This window comes from Lampetra planeri, chromosome 19 (assembly GCF_965212315.1).
Source record: "Lampetra planeri chromosome 19, kcLamPlan1.2.h2, whole genome shotgun sequence".
In the NCBI taxonomy this organism is placed as follows: Eukaryota; Metazoa; Chordata; class Hyperoartia; order Petromyzontiformes; family Petromyzontidae; genus Lampetra; species Lampetra planeri.
The window spans coordinates 10,329,222-10,356,391 of NC_136125.1; the positions used below are offsets into that span (position 1 = coordinate 10,329,222).

Genomic DNA, 27,170 nt, shown 5'->3' on the forward strand with positions numbered 1-27,170 from the left:
GGAACTGCCCTTCTTAGGATTCCTCAGAAAAAAAAAAGAACCTTGTGCCTGCTGCGTTCAATAACACGAGGGGGACATCAACGTACAAACAACAACAACAACCACCAAACCACTCATCCTAGAATAATCCCAGCGTGCCGTGCTACAGAGATTAACAGAACCGTGCGAATCCTAACGATCCACAGCAGTGTTCACGGGACCTCACCATGTTACGATTGGGTGGAACCTCACGACGTGCCACGACATCGCATGACACGCTCACAGAGGCAGCGTGCAAAACCGACACGCTGGCTGTGCGGTGGCTTGCGCGCCGTGCCAACAGCGTATCATTTGCTCTGTCAGCTCCGTTTTGCACAGCCCAATGCCTCAACCGGTCCGCAATTGTTCAGCATCGCCGTTTGCCCGCGCTCAAATGAGGTTGGTTTTGGGCAAAACAGCCCGGGGGTTCTCACGGCTAGGCGCAGTTGCACAAAACCTGTCACCGTGGTCTAGGTGATCGCGATACAAACCTACAATAGCAACCTCTTACCCTTGGATTCTTTCAAACAGACGCACAGAGGTATGCAGATGACTAAGTTAAACCAAGGGCCACTGCCCAAATCCCACAAGGGTGACATCAGTTTCATCACTTAATCATCAAAAAGAAGAATCACGTTACACCCACACGGCTCGTTTAATTTCACAGTTTAGTCTCGTGTTGCACGAGTGGAACGCAGTATTGTCGTAATAAAGGCGGCCTAAGGAATAGTTTTAAACAAGTATGAATAGGAATGGGGTGGAGTTGGCAGGGAAGTAGTTATTGGTGCGCTGCACTATAAACCCGGCTGGCTGAGTTTGATTCCTGGCCATGGCTAATACTGGCAGCGAGTGATATTAGACATAGTCCTGCCCCCCCTACTCCCCCGATGAGCTGCACTATCCAGCATGGTGAAGTATGGTCAAATAACCCCCATGACCTGACAAGCTATGGGCAGGCCTTCATCCAGAAGTGGATTAACAAAGAGCTGTAAATCATTATTATTCATAGATTAAGAATCATCCGAATCATAATGTATTTATACTGGAGGGATCCAATGAGCTATAAAACTGGTTTTCACAGATGTCCAGTAGTTTTCACATATGTCCAAAGATGCTTTGTACAGCATAGGCAAATCGTGTTTCTAAAATATAAACTGAAGCTGAGGTTAGAAATGTACATAATAACATTCATTCATTTTAAATGTGTTTATTTACGAATTATCTGTTCCAAAACATAGCATGTATCATATTTGCGTCTTGCCTTACCATAAATATTTACACCAACAGAATTGCTCTTTTCATAAAATGATTAAAAATTTGCCGAAGGCAACAAATTTAAATCCATGAAAGATGCATCTATGGGGCGAGACAAATAAGGCCTCACGCTCCCTAAACCTTATTCACGAGTGCCTTATTCATACCAGCGCTCACATTACATCCTAAGATGCTTGTGCAAGATTTAATCAGCCAATTGTGCCGCACGTGAGCTTTTCTTTTGTGTACCCAGCCAGCCGCATTCCTGCTACGACTGTCTCCGTTGCTCGCCGTCTGGCTCACCGCCCTTCCCACAGACACTCCCAAGGAAAGGTTTTGGGGTTGGGGGATGAGTGTTGTCTGCCGCGTGTCCTGTGGGGGTGTCTGGGACGTGTGTACGGGCCCCGAGTCTGTGTTGCGTTTCTGTCCTGGCAACACAAACACATGGCGTGCGCCAAACGAAACAACCCAACCCCGACAGTTTTGTGAGAGACCCCCCTAAATCACGCTGGGTGTCACACAACGAACATGCGGGGGCACACACACACACGGCATCGGGAGAAGCAATAGAAATCAACGGAAACACTCGCAAGCAACGGGGAAAAGCAATGACGTTAAGAAAATAATAATACAAAAATAATGACATTTAAACTGATGTGGATTTACAAATTATGGCATTGATAGAAAGCATTTTTCCAAGGTTTCAGTTAATAAGACTCCTCTTATCCGCAACCATATTATCCATGACACCTATTATCCGTGGGAACTTAACTCTTATCATCCGTGCCCCAATTCTTCCCATTATTCACAATTATCAGAGGTTTATCCCACCCCGTTTTGCAAAACAGATTCCCATTGTCCATAACTGTTTCATAGATAAGTGGAAGGTGCATGGCAAATTCATAATATTATCCGTGCATCTCAACCAGCTCATTTTCCGTGGCATGGCGCTTCAGGAAATTGTCATGAATTCCTATTATTTGTAAATATTTTCAGATAAGTGGAGTTCATTGGAAAAAACTAATTTCCCATAATCGCGTGCAATTTTGTTTTGCGGATAGGTGGAGTATATTTGCAGCCAATGTTGTGGATAATGGGACAGGCAATGCTCATCTCCACGCACCCCGTGGATATGAGAAGTTCTGCCGTTATTTGCAAACACAGAAGAACCCCTGTAATCCGCACTGTTCTTGTCCATTAATCCCAAAAATGTGCGGCACCAACGCAGTCCGCGAAAACGTATCCAAGACTCGTGCGGCTAAAAAAAACAAAAAGCGTCTCCTCCGCAATTTTCCACAGAGAAGTTAATCACAGAGGAGTAGAAGTTTTTTTATCGCAGCGCATCACGGATGAAAGAATCCCCAAATAACATCTCCCCACAATAACACGATTAGCGGAGATTTACCGTACAGTGTAACGGTTCTGCAGATTTTCATTGACCTGTAAAATGCCTTTAAAGCATAGCGCTAAGATTACAGTGCAGAAAACACGTAGAATTAGACTTACATGCGCACTCTACTGTACAAGACTGCCACTTCTTAGTGCATTCATGCATCTAACAAAGTCTCATTAATGCATATTAATCAACGCATGATTAATTTGCGCTTTAATAATGAGCGCATTAGCACCACGGGAAATTTGTAAAACTAGTATCCGTCTGGAAAACGCATTGCACCGCAAAATGCGTTTTATATTATCCAAGTCTAATGCATTTTAATCATTTATTGTCCATCAGGAGAGAACAATCTTTACATTGTGATCTTTAGCTAAGTCACGGATGCCATCCATGCGGCCAAGTTATGGGCAAACTTTGCAATGAGCGTTTGTACAGAAAAGTGATGTTCAGTCATTCGACCAACTTTCCACATCACAACTGTCAAGTGGAGCCACCAGATTCATTGCCAATTCAACCAAGTGTTGCATAAGAAACTGAAAATATTCGGTTAACTACACTTGCCAAACGGGGAAAAACCCTTCCCAACCCCCTGTGCATCTCACAATTCACTCAATTTCTATGATTCCGAACCACAATTCTACGTGTGTTTTTTATACTATAGTGGTGAGTGCAGCAGCTTCTAGTGGTTGGAAGGGTCAAACAACCAATTATATAGACACAATTGCAGGAAATTCGTCAATAACAGTCACTAAGATAAATATGTATACGGCATACAATATAATGAAATATAACGCACAACGATCCTTCTGCAAAGCAGATATCACTCAGAAGAAGAACCGTTGACTTAATAATTGCCCATTACAGCACTGTATATATAGTATTGAGCTGTTACTGGTAGGAACCTCCTGGTTATACCAGCCCACAGGGGATTATTGTGCCCGTCGTGCAGGGAGGGGTGAGTGGGGAGGGGCTGGGTGGGGAGGGTGGGGCTGGGTGGGGGGGCTGGGTGGGGAGGCTGGGTGGGGAGGCGGTGCCCTTATAAAACTCAACGTTTAACCTACTCACGCCGGCTTGTGCCCGCCCTCACAGTCGGCCATATTTGCGGAATACACCACGCCGCCGTTGACCCTGGCCATTGACCGAGCAACCCAACGTTCCTACCAGCTCCCTCCGCAGGAATGTGTTATTTGCTCTCATGCACCTCTGGCAACACTATACTGTACTATCATAAAATGTAATGTGTTCCATTACAGTAGCTGCAACATAGACGGTGGGGGAGGAACAAACCCCATTGGTTGTTAAACACGATTCCATACATGTATCGTGAGCAAGAAGAATCGATGTATCAACGCATCGTTACACCCATACTAAATGCACAATGGTAAAAAAACAACCCCGAGCATTGAATAATCCTTCGCCGAGTGCGTACAGTGGGAGGCACACTTCCACCTAACCACCGTATTGATGATGCGATGTGAATGCATCGCCCAAACGGTTTCTGAGTAATAGTCATCACTGTGCCATCATCCAAACCCACGTGGGAAAAAGACTCGCGTATAATGAATTATTCCTTTTCTTTTCTTCTCACCGATGCATCCCAACCAGCCTGCCTATACCCACAACAGAGACACATTCCATGTGACTGCAGGAGACCTAGACACATTCCTGTCTGTGCGGCAGTAACTTGACCCACATATTCCATGAAATGCATCGCCTTTCTTACACAATAACGCTTGTTACGGAGCGTTTAGTCAAATTTTACTTTGAACAAAAACATCTACACTATAATTTGTCCATAGTATGTATAAAGTATAATACAGTACTACTCTTACGTGACTTTATCGAAAGAAACAAAGAGTAATTTCTGCAGCCACGAAAGCTCCAAATCAAGTTTATAGTAGTTCTGTACTGTCTATAATAACTGGCCTGGTGGCTCAGAGGTGGAGCGAGCGGCTCGCAATCAGGTCACGGGTTCAAATCCTGGTTGGGGGTCGGTCCAGCCAACATCATCCTTCCACCATCGATAAAATTAGTAGAATCACTTCACGGGGAAATCAACAGCAGTTGTAGTATGGAGAGACTCGCCCCCGCCATAGGAATGTGGAATTATCACCATCTGCACGTGACAAGCACGACCTCAATGTTCATTTGAGTAAGAGAATCACTTTGACAGGATATTATGAATAGTACGTGTTGCACTGTGTATGTGCGTTATGGTTTCTTGTGAAGAACCCATTTTGTTTCAAGATGGCCGAACCACATGGGAGGAACACATTTCTCTAACAAATGGATTCCACACTAGAGCTGTATAAGGCATAATTACAAGGCGATGCTGGGCACTTAATGGAAATACGTAGGGTCGTGTAAAATAAAACCCACGCGCCACCACAAAACCTCAACAAGCAGCCAATACCGTGCGGCATCTTTCTAAATTACACGGTCAACTGTGTGGCATTACACAATGCAGCATCATATCAAATGTTAAAGGGACCTCGCCGGGCGGGGCCTTTTTGTTTTTATAAACACGCAGTGTGTAATAGGTCATAATATATGCTTCTGCTGCTTTTCAGGGGTGACAAGGTACTTCAGAAGGCGTTAATATTGTATGGGTTCAGAGCTCTCTTGGCAACTCCCTCAACTATGGTGGTGGTGGGGGGGGGAAGCCCGATACGCAGATACTGAAGGGGGTGAGAACATTGGACACGATGTGGGGTTATTCGTCCTGGCAGGGGGGGGGGGTCAAAATTGCACAAGTGTAGAAATTTGGGGTGACCACATGGATTCGTGGAAATCTTTTTTATTAAGTGCTCCAATAGCATGATGGCATACGGACACTACCTAGGAGACCCCATCAATCTTCAGGCAAAGGAAATGTTTCACTTTTTCCTTCGCCCATTCATCCTTCCATTCCACCCTTGACGCTTCCCCACGAGGTTTCTCCGGCCGTGGATGAAACGTGGCCGAACACCTGCCACGTAATTTTTTGTTCCGGTCACTTTAATTCCCGCCCTCCCCCCACCACCACCATTGTCACGGAGCTAAAAAAAACCCACAAGCCCCAAAGAATCGTTTTGTAATTGGAAACGGATTGCTTGTCAGGTACAGGATGGATTAATTGATTTGGATGCGTTGCTATGCTGGCCTAAATCCTATGAGCAAAGCAAAAAAAATAATCTGAAATTGGCTTGGCTCTCTCCACCCCAACCTCGTTTCCCATGTGCGATATTTTAAGAAGACCCCCCCCCCCCTCGTGGGTTTCCTCCGTAACAATCGGTGGGGGTTCGGATTACCGAGGCGCTCTGGGAAGGATTACGGCGTCAGGATCACTTTAGGTTTGAGAGGGGGTCAGCAACGGAACGGGACTCGGAATAAAACCAGCAAGAAGAGAGTTGGGTCGGAATTCGATGGGTAATTATGGAAGGGCCATGCAGACATTTTGAACCGTGTGTTCGTGATTATGCACGCGGTTATAGCTGCAATGGGCACATGCTGCCCAAGCGCAGAGGGTGGCTTTTTTTAGACTACTCATTTAATACTGACATCGAATTTCGGATTGACTTCATACAAAAAAAACACACAAGTTTGGTGATATGCAGACATTAAATATACAAAGTACACTGCTAAATAATTTTCTTAAGACGTTAAACTATTTCCTCCTTTACACATAGATGCACAATGCACTACAGTCCAGTCTATGCTCTGGTGAAATAAAATAAAAATAAACCGAACAGATGGACAGTGTAACATTAAACACAGTAAAATAAACACAGCAGACACCAGGGGCGTTAAAACACAACATCTAAATTTAGATCTAAAACGCACAGCCGTTTGATCTATATACTAATAACCGGCTGCAAATTAACAAAAAGCACCCCAACGCACGAACTGAACGCACACGTGAATTCTAAGTGCCGACAGACGTGCAGGCTTGGCTAACGACGACGTGGAAGGCGGCCCCGGCTGTGAGGGCTCCTCGTTGCGAGAGCGCCACAACAACAACAAAAAACCCGGCGTCAGGCTTGCACAGAGACCGATGACACGACAGGAGGGGTGGGTGGTGTGAGGCTCTCCCTCCGCACTCCTCCGCCGTGCCATCAGCGCTCACGACGTCTCGTTCGTGTCTCGTCTCGGCACCAGCGATCGCTCCCGTCATCACCAGCAGCAGCAGCCGACGCCGCCAGGATGTAAAACGGCTGCATTGTCTTGTGGTGGTTGGTTGGGGGACGGAGGGAAGCCCCGAGACCCGCATTCCAATTAAGGATGATTCGGGCAGCGGGGATTGGACGAAATGCGCACGCTTCTCCCCTACTGAGAGAGACATTTAATTCATTTGTTTCTGCCCAGAGAGAGCAGGAGCGAGCCAAAGACGCGGGATTTCGTTTTCAAAGACTGTGGTGCGCTTGCAAAATTAATAACAAAAACCGTGAGCGTTATTATTTTTTGGTCAACAAAGTCTTCCGCGATCCAATTAAATGCGAGCTGCCGCCGAGGTGCACGGAGATACGTTTTAAGACCTCGACGCAACAACAACAAAAACAATAAATGTACCGTGCATGCGCTCTTAATTTACTCCAATATGATTAAATCGCACAAGAGCTGACGTGGGGGCATTACCTGCCCAAACGACACTACGTGGCGCAGTGCAGCGGTGAAAACAGAGCAGCAGAGTGCCAAATAATCTCATCCAAAATAACCTGGAATTATTCATCGTCAGAACAGTCTTGTGATTAATATTTCAATGGGGGGCTGGGGGGAGGAAGGATATAGGTGCAACCCTGAAATCGCTGGCTTCACAGCACTGCTGGCGGAAGGGCTGACATTTTTAAGGTATTTTTTTGGTGGCTATTCTCCCATGCTGGCTAGACATCGTGGAAGAGGTGGGATTACCCACACTTTACCTCACCATATGCAACCTACCGATCGACTAACTGCAATTAACCCCATTTGTACAGCTGGATGGACATGGTGGTGGGGGAGGATTAAATAACAACAACAAAAAAATCACCCTTTGTTTCAATTTCCATGACAGAAGATGGAACCGGTGACCTCTGGATGGCAAGTCCAGTCTGCTGACCATTTACACCATGGCGGCAAGAACGCCTGTTGGGTGTAAAATGCGGCGATTAATACATCGCGCAGTGGAGCGGCTGAGAATCTGATCCCGGACACTTTCCACCATGAATCGTGTTGCAAGGTTTGTGACAACAGAAGCGAGGGGAGGGCATCACCGCGTTTTGCGCTCGTAATGTTCATGTCGTGACGCTTCCCCCACGTATTGTTGGTAACAGGAATAAAAAGAGGCTCCTTTCCCGTCAGCCTGAAGCACAGAAATAGAACACAGTCCGTGTCGCTGGCTGGCACTGCCGCCCGTGTTTATTGCTTCTTGTTTTGGAGCAGAGTGTTTCGGCACACAATTAAAAAAAATACTAGTTATAGTAATAGATTTTTACCCTTTCAACTGGTACAAAAACTGACACCTTTATACAAGGCATCATGTTTGCAATAACCACAACACAAGCAGTCAAAATGCAAACAAAAAGAAACAACTCTGATGATGATAATGATATGCACTGTCCTTGAAGTTGATTGGTCCCCACCCGAGACAGCTTTTCTTAGATCCTAGTCTCCATTGGTGTTGGACCAGATGACGCCAAAAGGCGTACGGAAATACTAGTTATCACGTCAGTATCTCACCCACGAGGCTCTGTGAGAGCAAGCACAAATGGTCAAATCCCCCGTGTACTGTTATCGAGCACCTATTAAGGCCGGCACGGCACACGAGGGGGTGGCTAGCCAGCACTATGCCCGACCTCCTGTCACACCAGTGCTGATGTTTAATACAATACATCAGGTACTCATTTGTCTGAACCAAGGGGAGACACAGTCACTCATGTTGGCTATGAACAGGTTTGTTGCGCAGAGTATCACCACTACGCTACCGCCTCCCCTTGCAAGCAAAGAAACACACCTATATACGTAAAGCACATACCAATGAATGGTGTATGCTGTACTTGTGTGATACAGCAGTCTATTTCCACATACAATACACGTTGTTACATCCAAGTTTGTTCATAACGTGTAGAAGGTACGCTATTGTTTGTGAGAAAAAACAATCTGCAAACCTTAATAGATGTGCACAAGCCAGATTTGAAGACAAATAATAAGTTATGGTATTTCTAACAAGACAGCTTTTGTGCGTATTCCAGGCATGTGTCTGTGTAAAAAAAGCATAGGTCACAAAAGTCATTTTATCACACATGTGCTGGAACTTCAGACAGAAGTTTCCCAGAAATGTGTATGTGTGTTTTTTTTACATTTCAAAGGAATTGCTGATAATCACAGGTATAGAGAGTTTAGATATGTGCACAGAAACCGTTTTATTACAAAGCAGTGTTTGGACAACTTGAGCATGTGGTTTTTCCGATCGCATTAATTTACATGGCTTAGAAAGCGGCATGTTGCTTGTATTGCCACACCAGTCAGTGCCTATGTCAACGCTTGCATGCTAATGTGAATATCTAAATTGAATATACAGATGTTGACATGCCAGCCTGTTGAGCAGATTTTTTTACATTAAGGTAAAACCTGTAATTCTGTGCTCGTTATACAACCTACAGATGGATTTGCGTAAAACAAAACATTAAGGCATTTTTCCCATTCATTACTTGCATGCCCTTCTAGATGATGTGCTTATTCCAGCATGCCCTGTACATCCTAACAATACCAAATCATATACAGTAACGTTGATGGTTTAAAATAAATTGTCAATCAACTCCGGCATGAATGCCACTCCATGCTGTCTCATCCATGGGGTTTTTGTATGAATTCTAGATTTGAAGCTTTCGTGACTGCAAGGATTCATACTCTTAGGTTGTTTCGGTAAAGTCACGTAGGTAAAAAAAAAAATTTGTATGGCCATACTTCACCAAGCTGGTCACTGCGCACCGCTGAAGTGTTCGCCATGAATGGAAATCGAGCGGAGGTCGCACGGTTCGTTGCACAAAACGCGCGAACTGCTGCGCCAATGCTCAAGGAAGAAAATGCACAGAAATCGACCAAACAGACGCAAATAAACGTGGACCTTTCACAGCGAGAGGTATGCAGGCTCCGCCGTAAAAGAGCTTACAAACACTCTGTGTGTGCTACAGTGCAGCATCTTAATGATGGGATTCTCAACATGGCTGTAAGCATGGCCGGGAGGACTGACTTACAGGCATCACACTGGCAGCATCAGGTAATGATCCCAGCTGTCCTCACGCCCTGGCATCCCCGTTTTATTATTTCCTTACATTTAAATAGATGCACCGAGGCAATGGCTCATGAGCTGGTGCCACCCCACCACCTGTGTTCCATTCCCATCCATGGCCAACATCGATTGCGTAAGCAGGTTTTGGGGCCCCCACTTCCACCAACCCGCACTGACCAGCGTGGTGAAGTATGGTCAAACAAACCCCACGGCTGACACGGCGTGGAGATGACTTCATCCGGCGGCAGATTGACAGGGCTATACTGTAGACATCATCATCACCGTCGATTATTTGATCGATATCCTGTGACGTTTACAAGAGTTCTCCTTAAACGCTATTACTGTGTAGTAATGGTGATCTTTAACGATTAAGACGTACATTCACTTCCACGATGTAAATTAGTGTGCATGTTCTTGAGTAAATAGACAGGTAGAGAGGTGTTGTATAGGACCTCTGGACGGCTCATCAAGTCAAACATTGAGACAGTTTTATTGGAGCCCATCAACAGGCCAGCCAAAGCACAGTCTGACAGCTCAGTGGGTCTTACACACGATTCATCCAGCAAAATTACGTTCAACACGAGCACTGTACAACATCCCTCTGAGATCCCCAGGAATGCTTTGCAATGTCTACAAAAAAACCAAAGCACGCTTGAGAAGATTAAAGAAACGCAAAAAAATGAAAATAGAAAAATATTACGTTGTAGATAACAGACGGCTGGCACACATGGGCAAAGTGTTTGTTTCTTTAATGCTCTCCAATCAAGGTTAGAGGTGCTAATGCACCAGCTTTGTCCATCCATCTGTCTGCACATTGCATGGGGTCAAAATAAAACTAGTTATGATCCAATGCGAAACGCAACTTTAGAATAAATCTGCATTGCCGATTGAAAACCAGTCAAACTGCTGATCTGCCCCTACTAGGCATATGTGAAAAAGAGCTTCATTGCTCATCGTATTCCTCCAGCCTAAATATTTTCATTCCGACCAAAGGGCTGCCCAAAATATGGAGACACAAACCAGTGCCCAAATCATTATGCGCATTTTCAAATATGCATACACGGTTGACCCATCGGTTTCAATATTGCTCATTGCAGTACAGTCAACATTTCCGAGGACAGACACGTCAGAAAGTGTTATATGTAATGCACGCGAATGCACGATTTTTCTTGTAAATCCTCACACAACGGCAACTCAACGATGCCTCTCCACGCCCCTTGATGGTGGTGCCATGTGCCCACGTCGCCACGGTGGTAGGCCGGTGGTACTGGGGACACCCTCCGCTCAGCTATTTTTGAAACACTGCTAATGACAGCCGACGGTCTCGAGCTTGGCAATGAAATATACAGCAGCAAAGCGTGGCTGCCCTCCGACTGACCTCCGTTTCAACAGATGTGCAAAGCATTCGGGGCCGCCACCTGTCCTGCTTTTTCCAGGACGTCCCCTTTTTGAGGTAGCCATCCTGCGAATCATGCAAGTCTTCCATGGGAATTAAAAGTCCTGGTTCTTTGTCAGTTGTGTAATAATATTCTTCGTATTCAAGACAACGCATTTACATGTGGTTCGTTCTCTCCTGCATTATTTTGACACTCTTTGTCTCGTGGTAGATCCTGTTTTTGTTTTGATCTCAGAGGTAGTAAACCCAAACAAGTACGCCGAGTAGCCAAATGTTATTTGGCAGAGAGAAACTACAGTTCAAACACTGCAATTTGAGAAGAAATAGAGATACAGTTTGGTCTTCTCAACAGTTCTTTTCCCCGAAGGCACCATTATAATTTTCAAGGTGAAGCCTCTTCGCTTGAACATCACACATGCGCACCTAACGATATGCCTTGCTTTGTAGAAGGTCAAAGTTTCTCCCTTGTCCTTTCAAGCGTTGGGCAGCACTGCCTGTGGAGAGAGGCCACTAAGCCAACGGTGGAAAATTTAACATTCACACTGCGGACACAGGCATACCCATAATAGAGTACAGCACAGCCTCTGTTGACTTCGCAACCCCAGTGCCACAGTATACACGAGGTGGTGGGGCTCAATGTATCTGCCACTGACAGATGATGGGAGCCCAGTTTACCACGGCTGGGATTAAGACTCATCGTTTCATAATCACGAGCTTTCCGCTCCACTGAGCTCTGTGCAGCTTTGTCCAGCGAGGCAAAGCTCATTGATAAAGCTCATTTGAAATTCTTCAAGCGATAATGCTGTGTAAATATTTTTACAAGTACAGCACTGTGCAGGCTTTATACAATAAGTGTTTTCACAGCAGCGGAATGTGCATTACATCCCTGGTCACCAGTAACAGCTATAACCAAACGTCTTCACCGCATTTCAGTTGAGGTTCTTTGTTTTTGAAACTCAACAACGTAACAGTTATTGGATTTTAAGATTGCATGTACCTGTTCTAACCTGTGCGTATCGTTACATCCGCTCCCAACATGTTCTTACGTATCTGTGGAGGATCATCAAAATGCTCTTGTGGTCACGTACGCCATTACGTTCTGTACTGTAATGTACGGCCTTTGTCCAGTCTCATAATTCATTCCACGAGTTGGGCCTAAAGTTAAACAGGCCGAGTACGTGCCCTCTATGATCGCTGCAATGATGCTCCCCCGACCTCTTTTACACATCCGTACACGATGTAACAAGTAAAACTGTTCAACAAAGTTGCTCGGGCTTTCACGGTGCAGGTAAGACAATTCGTGACATGCTCGCCCCCAGCTGTCACTAGAAATTATACGCAAGACGACGGCAAAAAAAAAAGTGGCCTCGTAAAAAATAAAACTCTTCCTTACGCCTTACCGTGGGGATTGGTCTATGGTGAACTATTGGTGCCTATCCAAAATCAGCAACTGTCTCAAACGAAATTTGAACGGATTACATTGGCAGTGGCCTTACAAACACGACATTTGAAAACATCACCGCATTTTTAATTAAATCAGTCGAACAACAGACACATGTATACAGTACTGTGCTGCGTAATGTTAAAATGATTGGACATTGGCTCCGTGTCTGCTGTGATGAATCATTGCTGTTTACGATTGCCTTGTTTACACAGAAAAAATGTACAGGTTTCCCCTCGCTTTATGCGGCTTTGGTTGGTGCAATTACACGGATATGCGGCTTACCTATTTCTACACAAAATTTGCTATTATACGCAGTTGACTAATATGCGGCTATGTGGTCAGACATCGGACATTGGTTCTGTACCCTATGCGCTACTTGACAGGTAGCTGTCTGGTGCGGTGCATTGTGGGGGTTGGGCGACTGGATTCGTTTTATGCGATTTTGCGGAGTGTGCCCTTTTTTTGGAACGCATCTACCATATAAAATGAGAGAAAACTGTACCATATATAGCCCCGCATGTCAATGCATTTCTGGAAGAGATCCTTGCCATGCTGTGCAGGCTGAGGGTTGTTTTGCCATACTTCACCATGCTGGTCAGTGTGGGTTGAAGGTAGAGCGGGGAGTAGTACAGAACAATGGCGTTTTCTATAATGTCCCTTATACTGCTCACAATTCCAACTACACTCGTTTATTGTGCATGGAGGTCACCCATGCTTAACAGGTATATACCGGTATGCCTCCTTTCTCTCCCCTGTGACGCATAACCCACTGTTTTGTAAAGTATCTTGAGATGTGGTTGCATTTGAAAACGATAGAAACCCGAACCGCATTACATTCCTGTTTATTAAAAACGTCAGCCGTATTTTCCCCGTCAAGAGACAGCGCAAATAACAAACCTGGCGATTGTTTGAATGAAACAACATGCCCGAAAAATCCGAGACACGGGTGCTGGTTACGGGTTAAAACACCACCGCAGACGCTCGCAAAATAACAAAAGCATAGTAATTGACCGAGCTGTGCACGACTCAGAATACCTTGAAAGCGCCGGCAGGAGGAGGGTGAATAGGTTAAGTGACCTGTGACCACAGGCAACACCACATCCTTTTGCAGGCTCTGCCACTCCACTATCAAGCAAAAGGAAGGAGTTTCTTAAGCCCATGTTATCCAGCCAACGTTGGATGAAGGCCACTCAATGCAGTGGCAGTCATGTAGATTGTTTGACCATACTTCACCATGCTGGTCAATGGAGGTCAGTGATTGGAAGCCACAGGCAGGACCGGTTCAGATATCACTCGCCATCAATGTTATCTGTTTCTGGGAAACGAACTCAGGGCGACCTCTGTAACAAATGCTTGTATTCAGCAATGGCTCTGCATTTCCTCTTCCAAAATGGTTACTTGTTTCTTTTCTGCACAGCATGCATCGCCTCGCCAGACGATGGGCTTCAAACACATACGCAGCAGACTTGGCAGCGGGCTGGAATTGCAAATACTGCAGTGCACCGTGCTATCAAATGGAATCCTTTGTGTGAAAATTAAAGGCTTACTTCCATGCAAATAATCAGCACGTAGACATACGTGAAATAAGCATCTCGCTCACAGCACTGGATTTGTTGCACACTATACGAAGCAATAGTTCGCAATGCGAGCAACCGCGTTTCACATTTGCGAATGAAACGGTTGGGTGACATGCAACGGTGTCATGAGGTTATCCCTCAAGGCCTGGGGTCAGCTATTGCCGACTCAGAGCGACGGTAAATACGACATGATAGGGAAATGGAGGGAATTCTTTTTTACCGATGAGAACTCCTTACAGAATTAAATGTAATTGGAAAGTAGGATGCATTCAATGCAGGCATGTGGCATGACGAACGAGGATTAACAGCTCAATTGCAATTATCCCAGCCACAACGATACCCCTGGAGGACTGAAGAGGGAAGTCGCTCTCCAAAACCAGTTTGCAGCGGCATTCCAGGCCGACCGTGCACCCCTGGCAGCAGACTTCGCTGCCAGAAGTGAATGCTTTCTTGCTCACGCACCCATGTGCCTGCTGGCAGCGAGACTCACGCACGCACGCACGCACTGCGAATCACACTCATTAAGGAGTTGCGTTTTTCATTTGTTCGCTCACCACTTTGCTTCAGGTGGCAAAAACCACACACTTCGAGCCGCGCTGCGATGTGGGTATAAATATCCAGCGCCCCGGCACGGGCACACCAAGTGCAAATTCTTGGCATCGCACCCAAATGCCATTGGACTAAGGTGTGTGGTGCGTGCAGAGTTTAGGAATGCAGCAGTACAATAAAAGGGAATTAAAAGCTCGTGGTATTTGAAAAACATAATCCCGCAGCACGATATACCTCCCTGCGAGTGCCAATTATCTGGTGCCAGCTTAGACATTTCAGAGGGCTCGTTTTTTCCAGCCTTAATGATTTCAAACCCTTCTTGCACTCTACTGGCCTCTGAATGAAGGGCCTGTTAGCAGTCACTCCATGCTGCGGAACCAGCAGTCGTTATCAATCTTTGTCGCATTGCAAGATGCTGCGCTAATCTCCCTACCAATGCACGCATGAGACCGGGCAATTGAAAATTAAAGCTTCGTGGTACTCTGGTTGGTTTTTATCTCCCCCGCATGAACTATGCTCGCAATACATGCTTCAAATCATGTGAATAAGAACTTGTTTTTGTAGATTCCTACGTGTGTTGTATCCGAATTCTCATATCTCCCTATCACCAACACATGCTGACAAGTGACAAGCGTGGTTAAATATGGCCAAACAAACCCTACGTTCGACATGGTATGGGGGAGGCCTTCCGGCAAACAGTGGATTGACAGAGATGAACATTTTAATTTCGTTTTACGTTGTGATGGGTTCATCATGAGGGTCCCTGCAGCTTTTAGGGGCTAATACATTCACCAAAAAAATAACCAATTATTTAATCGAAGCACAACCTGAACAAAGGTGCATCACTGAATTGCCCCAAGAGGGGGGCGGTGTGGTATTTAATCACTCCTCCCCCCTACTTGATAGGCTGCCAGGTGATTCTACAGGTGTGACAGTTTTACACCAGCAGGCTGACGTTAGCCTGCGAGCGAAAAACATCGTTGTCAGGGTGTTAGTCTGAAAACACGAGGGGTGCATTGGCCTTGAAGCCAGCTACCTTTTCAACTTAAGTGTCTTTTTAAAAAGAAAATTCTGGGAATCTGCAAAAACCGTTAATGTTTTTATCCATAAAGCTTGCTCAGTGCTCTTCTCTGTCATGTTCTACATTGTTAAAGACACCCACTTCTACATTAACTGACAAAGGGGGAAAATGTGCATCATTATGTCACTCGGTACCCACAGTCACACCGACTTACCAAGGGATCATGGCCCACCAAATAAGGGCCACTGCCATTCACTACTCAGTAATCTTTACCTGCATTCTCATTTTGGCTCGCATTGCTTCAACAGCAGAAGAAATGATCCAGCTACCACTGTGTGAAGGCCTCAAACTCGCACGACTCTATATTATATGAACACTCGTCATCCCAGCATGCTTATATGAATACCAGGTGTGTAACGACACATTGATTCATCAAATAAAATTGATTCAGACACTCACAACACACGTGTTGAATTGTGCGTGTGATCATTTGCAACGAATGCAAAAATGACTCTTGTTACTCAAATTCTTAAGTATCAAATTAAACCATACAAATATGACAGAATGAAATTTAAATAATGTAAGAGGCGGTAAATTACAAGACAAAAACTGCAAATCATGAAGCTGCTGGTGGAGGGAGTAAATTGTTTACATGTCTGTTGAATATTAAAGATGCAGAATCTATGAAGCCATTCAAAATGATTAATGCAACTGCTGTAGCCATTACTGCCTGCTTCAGTAGTTGATTGAAATAGATATAGCAATTTAAGAGCATTGACTCAAATGAACATAGGTAGATGAAAAATATCTGTTATCTTTTGGCCAAGAAAATATCCTTGGCATCAATGCTTGACGACTATATCTGCTCCTGAACATGTAGGCAACGTGGCATATAATTATGACACACAATATGCATGTATTCACACAAGGACTTACCTTTATCATATCAAACATCGTTGTGTATCAATGTCAGTTGGACTTTTTCCAAGATAAAGCAATGCATGTTCTGTACGAACAAGTTTTGTTCTGTCCTTACACGCGAGGGGAATAACATGTAGCATGCAACTTTCATGTTTTTCTTTTAAAATATTTGGGTGATATCTTTTTTTATTTAAGTAACTGGTTTGAGCTTAAAGCAGAATTCCAATCTATATTGTAATATTTGTGTGAAAAAAACAATAATTCATGATATATAATTGACATGAATTATTACAAGTGCTGTACATTTTTTTTTTAAATACTGTATTTTCAAACCAATGTGTTCAATATGGTTCATTCAAATGGTGTTGCGTCCCCCTTAGAATTTCTGATTTCACCACAGATGACAGCATACTATGCACGATTTGCACCATGGCGCACAGGTAACAGGATCTCCCCACAATTCTCATTGTATTCAGGTCAATGTAAACCAAAGGCAACAATTAACCACGTGAAATGCATTCTTATTTCACTCGTAACTTCTCCCCTTCGTTCACATATTTATTGACATCGCGAGGATACCAATGCACAATTAATGTTCCACAGCAAAATTGAGTTGTTTTACAATGATGTATTCGTTAACAACTTGTAAAAAAATAACTCTACTGGACATCTGTGAAAAAGATACCTAAAGCGCATTGGATTCCTCCAGTATTCATACAGATTCTGAAGTTGGCAGACCCCAATTTTAATCAAACAGAACACAAACGGCTTATGTTAGCTTGTGTAGAGCAAATAAACTAATCCAGGCTATTGGGAAGGCTCATATTATACACTCAGCAACATTTAAACCTGACACTTAAAACTCAAAAACATTGAATGGGCTTAAGTCTCTGGTGTCATACATTCAATCTCCACCAGAAAACTCAGCGTGGCAGTCTGCGCGTGACGTCACACACGATCTTGCCACGTCACACAGCAGGTTTCATGAGTCCATTACAAAGCCTAGCTGTTCACAGCACCCTTTAATTTTCATGAATGCTTCTTTTCAAGCCGAGTGTTGCTGCTGGCAGAATTAGACATGCCACATGCCAGTCTAATGACCTGCAGAGAGAGCTTGTTCGTATGGAGCCATTATGCGGGCAGCAATCGGCACTTCTGATTACATCACCAGCCACTCAAGCAAACGGCTTTGCCATTGATGCCGCATGTTGAACCAAACAACTTAACTGGAATAAAATCTTCTTTCAAATTACATAACCGAGATAATAACTTCCCAGAGCACACGCAATGGGCTCATAATGAGAAGTGCATATCGTCAAATATATCACGCTGTGAAATGTATCATTTGCAGCAGATTATTGCGAGATTAACAAAACGCCCTTTACGTGTTAAATTGTTAATTAAACTAGAAGAGGCACAGTAATTGTAATTGTTCCTACATCCTGATATTGAAAGGACATCAGGATTGTGAAACACAAGTGGCAGTAAAGTGCCACTTGTATATGTTGGAGGTTCCAGCTGTGATGGTGCAGTGTTAGGTGTGGCCATTTGAGTTAATTTCAAGATAAGACAGTGAATCCTGGAAGTTGCATTAATTTGATTAGCCACATTTGACTTGGGCAGTCAGGAAAATCTGAGCTGACACGTTGGAATAATCGGACTTTGGTTTGGGTTAATCTCTGAAAAAACACCATCATGCTTGCACATAATTATTTCCACCAGTCTTAATGGAAAAGCTCCCAATACACCAATATAGTGCATGCCGCTGATGATGCAGCAGACTGTATATTGTATATTGAAATCGCAAACACAATTACTGTGCGCTGAATACCTTATGTTTAAATGTAATCCTGGATGCATCACCTTAATACACTAGTCTGTCCCATGCCGGTATATGCGATAATTAAATCGCACAAATTTTCATGCTACGCTTCACCGCCAATTAAATATGGCCATTGGGTCAGACGTGCCCAAATATAGGCAGTCATAAAGCACATTTCGCACCTCGTAGCACTAATCAACATTTATTTGTATCACAGAATATGTAATAAGTGTTCAATCCTTTGTCCATCCAATGTGAGATGTAGATCTCCACCATGCCGTGCCAGTCATTGGGGGTTATTTGCCCATGGTTGACCTTATTTGTCATTGTTGGTTAAAGGAGTGGGAACTGGACTACATCAGATACCACTCCCCACTGACCAGGAATCAAACTCGTGTCCCCACAAGTTCTTCCCCACAGTATACATTTCACAGCATGTACTCACAGGCTCTGGGGATATCTGCCGTACACTCATTGAACGTCGTACATTATTGTTCAAACATGAAAGATTGACACCATTTAAGCACTGGACAATATTAAGGGGGGTTGGCTGGTGGAGCATTTTGAGCTTGGTTTGTGTATTTTTTGGGAGGAAAAAGTGTTTGGGTTTTGGGCAGAGGAACTCCTCTGGCAGTGCAGTATCATTAAGTTTAGTGGAGGGATGTTGAGAGGTTGATGACATTACTGGGTGAATAGTTCTACTTGCTTGGGCCAGTGTGCTAAGACGATAGTCATATGTAACAGTATTCATTAATCGTAACCAATAGCAAGTTTCGTATGCAGTCAATCAGCTTTTTAGTGTCACACTGCACTGGAGACAAATTCCTTGGTTCAAGGATTATGGATATTTGAAAATGTTTATCACAATAGTTAAAGCAATTCAATCAAACTCAGCACACTTTTTCGGAGCCCAAATTAAAATTTTGCTTCAAATTTGTATTTGTTTCACGAAATGTGTGCCAAATTTGAGCTTGCCAGACCTTGTAGAGCATCATCATCATGGTCTGCTTAACTCAGTCATGGTTGTCTGTGTTAAACGAGCCGTTATCAGATGTTTTCTACGTTAAATATATAATGGGAATGGTTGGAATAGACGGTAAATTCAGTGGAAAACTTCAGGGTCAACAGCCGTTACAGTATTAACATGGATTTAAAAAGGCGGAAGGCACTAGGGACACACACGTGTTGGCGATCATTCACAGATGATAAACACACCATGGGTACAGTCTGCAATCAACAATACAATGCATGCATACACACACAACAAATCGCCCTTTTCCACCATTTGGCGGGTGCCTGGCTAGGTGCACCTCGAGGCCACGTGAAGTGTCGAAGGCTCGCGGACAGGCGGGTGGTTTCGAAGCGACCGATCCTTGGCCGTTAATGGGTTGACCGACTTAAGATCGAGTCAACACAACACAGGAAGACGACGACGCATACGGTAGTGACACGCACGGCTCAACTCCGGCTCACCTTGTTGGCAGCAGAGGCGGCACTTCTGCTGAGGGTCTGGGCCGGCAAAGCCCCATTGCTGGAAGACGGTGTTCCTGCCACCATGGCTGCTGCTGCCAAACGGGCTGCCCTGTTCACCCTGGCCGGCACCACAGCAGCAACTCCGGGCTGACCCGGCGAGATGTGGGGGCCGTGACCTCCACGCGTGATCCCATCGAGGAGACGAAGCAGGAGGATGTTGGAGGGAAGGTCGTCGACGGCGGAGCGCACCAGGGTCCGACACTCTGGACACCGAAGCTCACCCTGCCGGGACGAGACGATGCTCTGCAGGCACCGCTTGCAGAAGGTGTGTTGACAAGGCAGCACCTTGGCCGTGGAGTCGAGTCGCTCCAGACACACTGGGCACTCCAGAAGGTCCAGCAGAGATGACTCGTCCATGGCTGCGCTTTCGTGGGCGACCTGTGAATATTTGGCTGAGAATTCGCTTATTGTCCTTCTCGTGCCACGACGGCAAATGTCACGGAGAGGTCAACTTCGTCCATGACGATCTTCGCCTTTCTTTTGTCCACCCCCTGACTCATGGAATCGCTCGTTCACCCATCGCTTCGACGACGACAAAAGGGGCCTCCTCCTCTTCCTCTGCCGTGTGTGGAGGGCAAAATCTGTCTACACAACTAAACCCGATCAGCTCGAATCGCAGCCGTGGAGGGGGCGAGGAGGAGTAGGGTGGTTGAGGAACGCCACCTCAATGTCAGAGCCATTCTCTCCGGCCAACTCAAATGCACAAAGGCCCCCTCCTCCTCCTACCCAGAATCTCCAGGAGACGAATTGAGAAGACGGCACGAGAGACAACAAGGCGCAGTTCGAGGTGGGGGGGAGGAGGGCACAAACAACGATCAGCTCTGTTGGTGGCAACACTGTTGTTGATGTAGAATGTGTTACAATGAAGTGACGTTCTTCTTATTCTTCACGGCGACGGCATACGAATCGGAATTGAAACTATCCTCGCGACAATTCCTACATACATTTGGTGGGGGGGTTCAATTGTCGCCAATTGTTACATCAATTTCCTTTTTTGTATCAACATGCAATCTGTTACTCGGCCTGCTACTTCGGTCGTCGATTCAAAGAGTTCTGCGACACCGAACGGCTTTAAACGACGGGCACAGCCGCGGCACAGCGAGAGAATTCCTCTGGTAAGCCTCTCCTCGTTTAAAACAACAATCGTCGACAACAACAAAATCAAGTGAATAAACGAGACAAAGTTGTGCCGGGAGCCGCTTAAGCGTCGCCGGTTACCAAACCTCGTTAATCTTCCGGCAGTAGCAGCAGCAGTAGAAGAGACGGCGACCATCAATAGATACGAGCTTCAGGACGTGCGTAGCCTCGGCTGCATGGCGACTGCACAGCACAGCTGACGAGCCGGAGCCGGAGGAGGAAGACGACGGCGATGATGGTGATGATGATGGTGGTGATGGTTGATAATTCTTCTCTCCCTGCTCGCCGCGGCTGATCGGAGTGTGTAGAACGTAGACAATGGGGGTGGTGGAGGAGGAGGGAGCGGGGTTTGGTTGGTTTGGTGGTGGTGGTGGCGGCGTTGAGAAGTGGAGCGGGAGGAGACGTGACGGCTTTTTATTTATTCTTCTCTACACGGCGTGTCCGGAAGCCACGGGGTTTGCTTCTCTACTCCACGACGGACGAGCGCAGAACGCCGCTCTCCACAACCTCCTCCTCCTCCATGAGCCGTAAGGCCGATCCCCCTTCCTCCGGCTGGCTGGCTGCCCGTGGCTTTCTCCGCCCGCACGGGGGCGTGTTGATGATGGGTGGGTGGCCTCCGTGGGAGGCTGGGTTTTGAACACGGACTTACTGTATTGGTGGTGGTGGGGTAGGGCTCTCTGGTGGTGGGATTGAGATGGGTGGATTGAGGTGGGTGGATTGAGGTGGTGGGATTGAGGTGGGTGGGTGGATTGAGTTTGGTGGGTGGATTGAGGTTGGTGGGTGGATTGAGTTTAGTGGTGGGATTGAGGTGGGTGGATTGAGGTGGGTGGGTGGATTGAGTCTGGTGGGTGGATTGAGGTGGGTGGATTGAGTTTGGTGGGTGGATTGAGGTGGGTGGATTGAGGTGGGTGGATTGAGTTTGGTGGTGGGATTGAGGTGGGTGGATTGAGGTGGGTGGGTGGATTGAGTTTGGTGGGTGGATTGAGGTGGGTGAGTGGATTGAGGTGGGTGGGTGGATTGAGTTTGGTGGGTGGATTGAGTTTGGTGTGTGGATCGAGGTGGGTGGGTGGATCGAGGTGGGTGGGTGGATCGAGGTGGGTGGGTGGATCGAGGTGGGTGGGTGGATCGAGGTGGGTGGGTGGATCGAGGTGGGTGGGTGGATCGAGGTGGGTGGGTGGATCGAGGTGGGTGGGTGGATCGAGGTGGGTGGGTGGATCGAGGTGGGTGGGTGGATCGAGGTTGGTGGGTGGCTCGAGGTTGGTGGCTTTTCTGGTTTACCGCATATGCCCCTTACCTACAACTATGGTTCTCTCATGAGATTTTTTTGAAAAGTCACCCCGGGGGGGTTACCTGCATAAAGCGAGTCGGTGTTTGACCGGGAAGAAGCAGTGTGGTTTGTCTCTCTGTTTGGCCGTGGGTTTATTTTATTTTGGGGAAAGGTTGAAACTCGCATTTTGTGTCCGCCCTGGTTTTAAGCATGCATGTGTGATTTTTTGTTTTTTTTGGCACCCACCCGTCGACTCGTGGCCGTGGTTCTTGAGAGCAGAGGGCTCCTCCAACTGGTCGAATGCGAGGCTTGCAAGGAATTAAAGCCGAACATGAACCGAAAATCGAATTCCAGTATATTTATTGTGTAAAGTGTAAACAAACATTTGTATATATTGTAGAGAGACAGATATGTGACGGATACGTATTGTTTGCTTGTCTGTTGAATTTTAAACTCACTGGTCTGAACAATGAAGCTTGGTTTCTCACTTGGATGTGGATATACCTGGACTGCAGTTACATTTACAGGGATACATACTTTAAAAACAATACATGCCCCTTAAAGTGAAACAAAAATATGGCAGCGTAAATAGCGAACGTGGTAAGTTTTAGTTTGCTGTGCTTGTGCACTGCTGTCATTTGTCTAATTTGAACAATTAAAACAGAGATGTTGGCCTTTGTGAACTTGCAATGGCTTGTAAGTTACAGTCGTGTGACTCACGTTTTAAAAATGGGATTCCCGTATTTTTTCTACCAGTGCTCCAGACCAGACTTCATTCCTGACCTAGTCATCACTCACTGCTCGTCATTTATTGGAAACATCTGAACAGTTGTGACATTGTCTATAGGCCTATTTAAACCCCTTGAAATACTGTATGTGCTTTACATTTGTCCACACCTCACTATATAGTGCTTGATTTCAGGATGGAAAATGGAAATACTCCGTAATATTTAAACATTTTACAGCAAAATGTTGTGGAGATAAGTACATTTATTGAAGTAACAACGTTTAATCGTTTTACACGATACATTGCTTTAACTTTGCATATTTACATTTCTGAACAGGGTTAAATAAAATATAAGGTGTTTACTGTAATTTTCTACACCATATTGATGATTCCTTATTCTTTTGCAGGTCACCGTATTTATTTTCATATGCTTCAGTGCCATACTTTTGTTTTTGATTTCAGAAAACGCGATTGTGTTTTTTTTTACTTTACCCCCAATCGTTAGTGCACTGTCTGTTATAATGCTAGTTCATTATGTATTGTGGTGACGTCTATTCATAATTTTCTGTGTAGGGATTTTAATGTTGTTTAGAATCATTTAAAGTCATGCCATATCCTGAACCACAGTGTTGTGTTAACTGTGTTGTTGTTGTTTTGCAGACGAGGTAAACACAGCAGACGTTGTACCGTTTATATCTCAGGTAATCAATGTAAGTTGGATTGAGATCAAAGCAATACAATAAAGAGATGAACAATAGCAGGCTAGAGGGCTTTTGGAAAGCTTCATTTGATAATGAAAAACATCACATCATTGTGCCAGATGAGTAACGTTTTCTATTAGTGCATATTGCCAGCCGTGATGGATGGATCAGAAACTTGGACACTGACAAAATAGAACAACAGCTGAAAGCTGCACAAAGAAATGCGGAAATATTAATACTGTGCTTTGAATTACATTGAGAGACTAAAAGGAGAGCACCTGAATATGAAATGCAGGCGTCATCTTAACTGTTAAGGATAGTAAGTAGCCACATTGGGTTTTGCAGCCACCTGTAATCCAAGTGTGATCGTCTGGGTAAGGCCGGCCGTGTGTTGGACATTTGTTTTCTCAACATTTTACCATGCACTACGTAAGGCAAATTCACTAATGCGTGCAGGAATTTTTAGAAAGGATACATTCAAAACGGGACATTATCCTGTTCAACCACACTTGGTAAATAAGGGTGATTGGTTGGGCTGGAAACATTGCAAGATGGGATGATGGCCTATGGCCAAGACTGGTTGGTGGAATGGCAGCCAAGAAAGAAATTTAACTCGAGAGGATGATCACTTTGAAGATGGAGCTGTAATGTCAGTTATTGTGCAGGGTGAGATTGATTGTGGCATGGCAGAACGATGAAGAGTATGGCAACAGCATGGTCCACAATTGAAATATTGCTGCCTGCAAATGCCAGCAATTGGGTAGAACAAAAACATTGGCTCCTACTGGCAGACATCTGTGTGTTAATCACTGCGCCTTCTTGAGAACATTGCACCATGAGAATGATATACATACCAAATGTACTAAATAATTCTAGTTTTTGGGAAAAATAATACAGTATTAGCATTTTGTTGAATTTTTTTGTGTACCGAGAAAACCTTAGGAGGCCATTGCGATCACAAATATTTGTTTCCCAGGGAGACTTGCTTGGGTTTAAATTACACTATCGTTTCTGTCCAGGGCTACATGGTGGGCAGTCGAGAGCGCAATGCAGAAAAATACATGGTTGTACTGTATGCCAATGTTTCCACATCTATGCCTTCCCCGGCCTTCACTAACCCACACTCATACCTGACAACCCCTTATCAGTGCCATACCTTATTACGGACCAATTCAGACCTCATTGGTCACCCTATGCCGTTCATCCTACAAAGTTTCATCACAAGGGAGAAACACAAAGGAATAGACAAAAAAATGTTGTCCGTATTGAAAACTCAATTTCCCTGTACAAGAATACGGGTAAACCGTGTGGGTTGACAGGTAAGCTCACTGACCAGCATGATGCAGCATGGTCCAAGAGCCTCTACGCACCTCACAGGCATTGGGAGGCTCGCATCTAGCAGTGGACTCACAAAAGGGCTGTAAAGTTATTATTGAAGGAAATAATGAAGAGGCGGGGTGACTTAATCATCATGTGCTTGTAAAGCACGTAAGGGAAAAAGGTGAACTACTTGGTCCTACATTTGTAAAAAAAGGTATGTGCGTACAGGTGACAATGATGAATAACATGCCCTGATTGCTCAATTATAACCTACATGCATATGTATACACAACCTTTAACAGACTGTTGGAGCGAGTTACTTCATGATTATGGTACACAAGCACAACAACAAAAAACGAAGACCTTCGTCAATAATGCTGCTTTCAACAAAACTACTTTGACAATAAAGACGAACTTGTTACATTGCCCGAAGAAAGGCCATTTGCCCAAGACGTGGCCTATTAGGAGCCATACATTTAATAGGCAGCAAAAATCTGTCAACACTTGACCCCTCACCCCCTCCCTGTACGCACGCGGACTTTTTACCACCCCACCTGCAAATCCTATAGAACGGCCGATATTTAATCCACGCAGAAACGATCAAGGATTAATAATATTAAAGTGTTTAAGCAAACAGAGAGTCCACAGCCGGACTATCTAACTAATTTGAAGGCCAATGTAGACTAATTATTATTTAGGCTTCACCCCCTCCCCCCTCCATGCGTACGTACTAAATGGATGGCCCCTTACTGATTTTTTTTGTTTAAGGCAGCGCTATTGACGAATGTCTTATTGTTGGAACAAGTGCAGCTTGCGAGAACCTATAATTATTAATGTTGTGATGAAGCATGAGGTGGTCTACCTACTATATTCACAGTGGATGTTGTACCATAGTTCCCAATTTCGGTTTCCCTTGTGAAAGTGACTTTTGCCTTATGAATAAAATTAATTCATTCTAAATTTGAAGGTTTCGTGACTGCAAGGATCAATACTCTTTGGGTCTTTCGGTAAAGTCACGTAGGGGAAAATAAAAAGAATACAAATAAACAAAAATAAATGTAGTTATTTTCATTTTGATTATTAAATAAATGTAGGTATTTTCATTTTTTTTCACCTACGTGACTTTATCGAAAGAACCAAAGAGTAAAGTTCATTCACTGCATTGTGAATAACTGCAAACCCTCGAATGTTGACGATTTTGGTAAAATAATGCAAAACTGAAAAATGACACACATTCGGTTGTGGATTTCCAGAAAGGTTTTTTGTTCACATACAATAATCCCTCAGAAATGCTGCCGTATATATTTTTGTATAATGGCAAGTCTCTTTGTTTTAAACATGGCATTCATGTGTGGCGTATACAGTTTTCGTGTTAATCATTTAATGTCAGGAAACTTTTGACAAGTGAATCAGCACTGAAATCCCATTGATTGCATCAGCCTTTAATGAACACAAAATAGATGCTGTATTTACAGCATGTTATTTTTGTCAAAAAAAATACAATTCCTTACAAATGCTGCCGTGGATTTTTTTAAACCGCCAATCTATTCATGTTAAGCAAATTAAATAAAACACCAGCTGGCCCCCATTCCAACCTCGACCAAACAACTTTTGGTGGCAAAACTCCCGCCACGAGGGCCCTCTCCCTCACTCCCGGTCGTTCGTGTCACTCCGACCCCGAGAAATAGTTCGCACTTTAAACAAAGATTATCTTCTCGAAACACAGAATTTCATTCGTTCGTCGCCCATCCTGAGAAAAATGCGAATTCCACCTTCTTATTGAGATGGGTGAATAGTTTTAGAAGTGTGCGAATTGTGTGGTTTATAGCTGGTTACCATGT

The 27,170-nt window shown here is 44.7% G+C and overlaps 1 protein-coding gene across 2 annotated transcripts in view; it reads right to left on the reverse strand.

Annotated features, from left to right (window-relative positions):
- LOC144724094 (E3 ubiquitin-protein ligase SH3RF1-like) overlaps window positions 1-22,020 on the reverse strand; it is a 108,339-nt gene extending 86,319 nt beyond the window's left edge. Inside the window, exon 1 of one of the 2 annotated variants that reach the window (XM_078602967.1) lies at window positions 20,118-22,020. In XM_078602967.1, the coding sequence (XP_078459093.1) occupies window positions 20,118-20,534 (417 nt within the window). In that variant the 5' untranslated portion in view covers window positions 20,535-22,020. The remainder of the gene's footprint in view (window positions 1-20,117) is intronic. The other variant, XM_078602966.1, reaches the window with a different exon arrangement.
- Window positions 22,021-27,170: the final 5,150 nt, after the last annotated feature.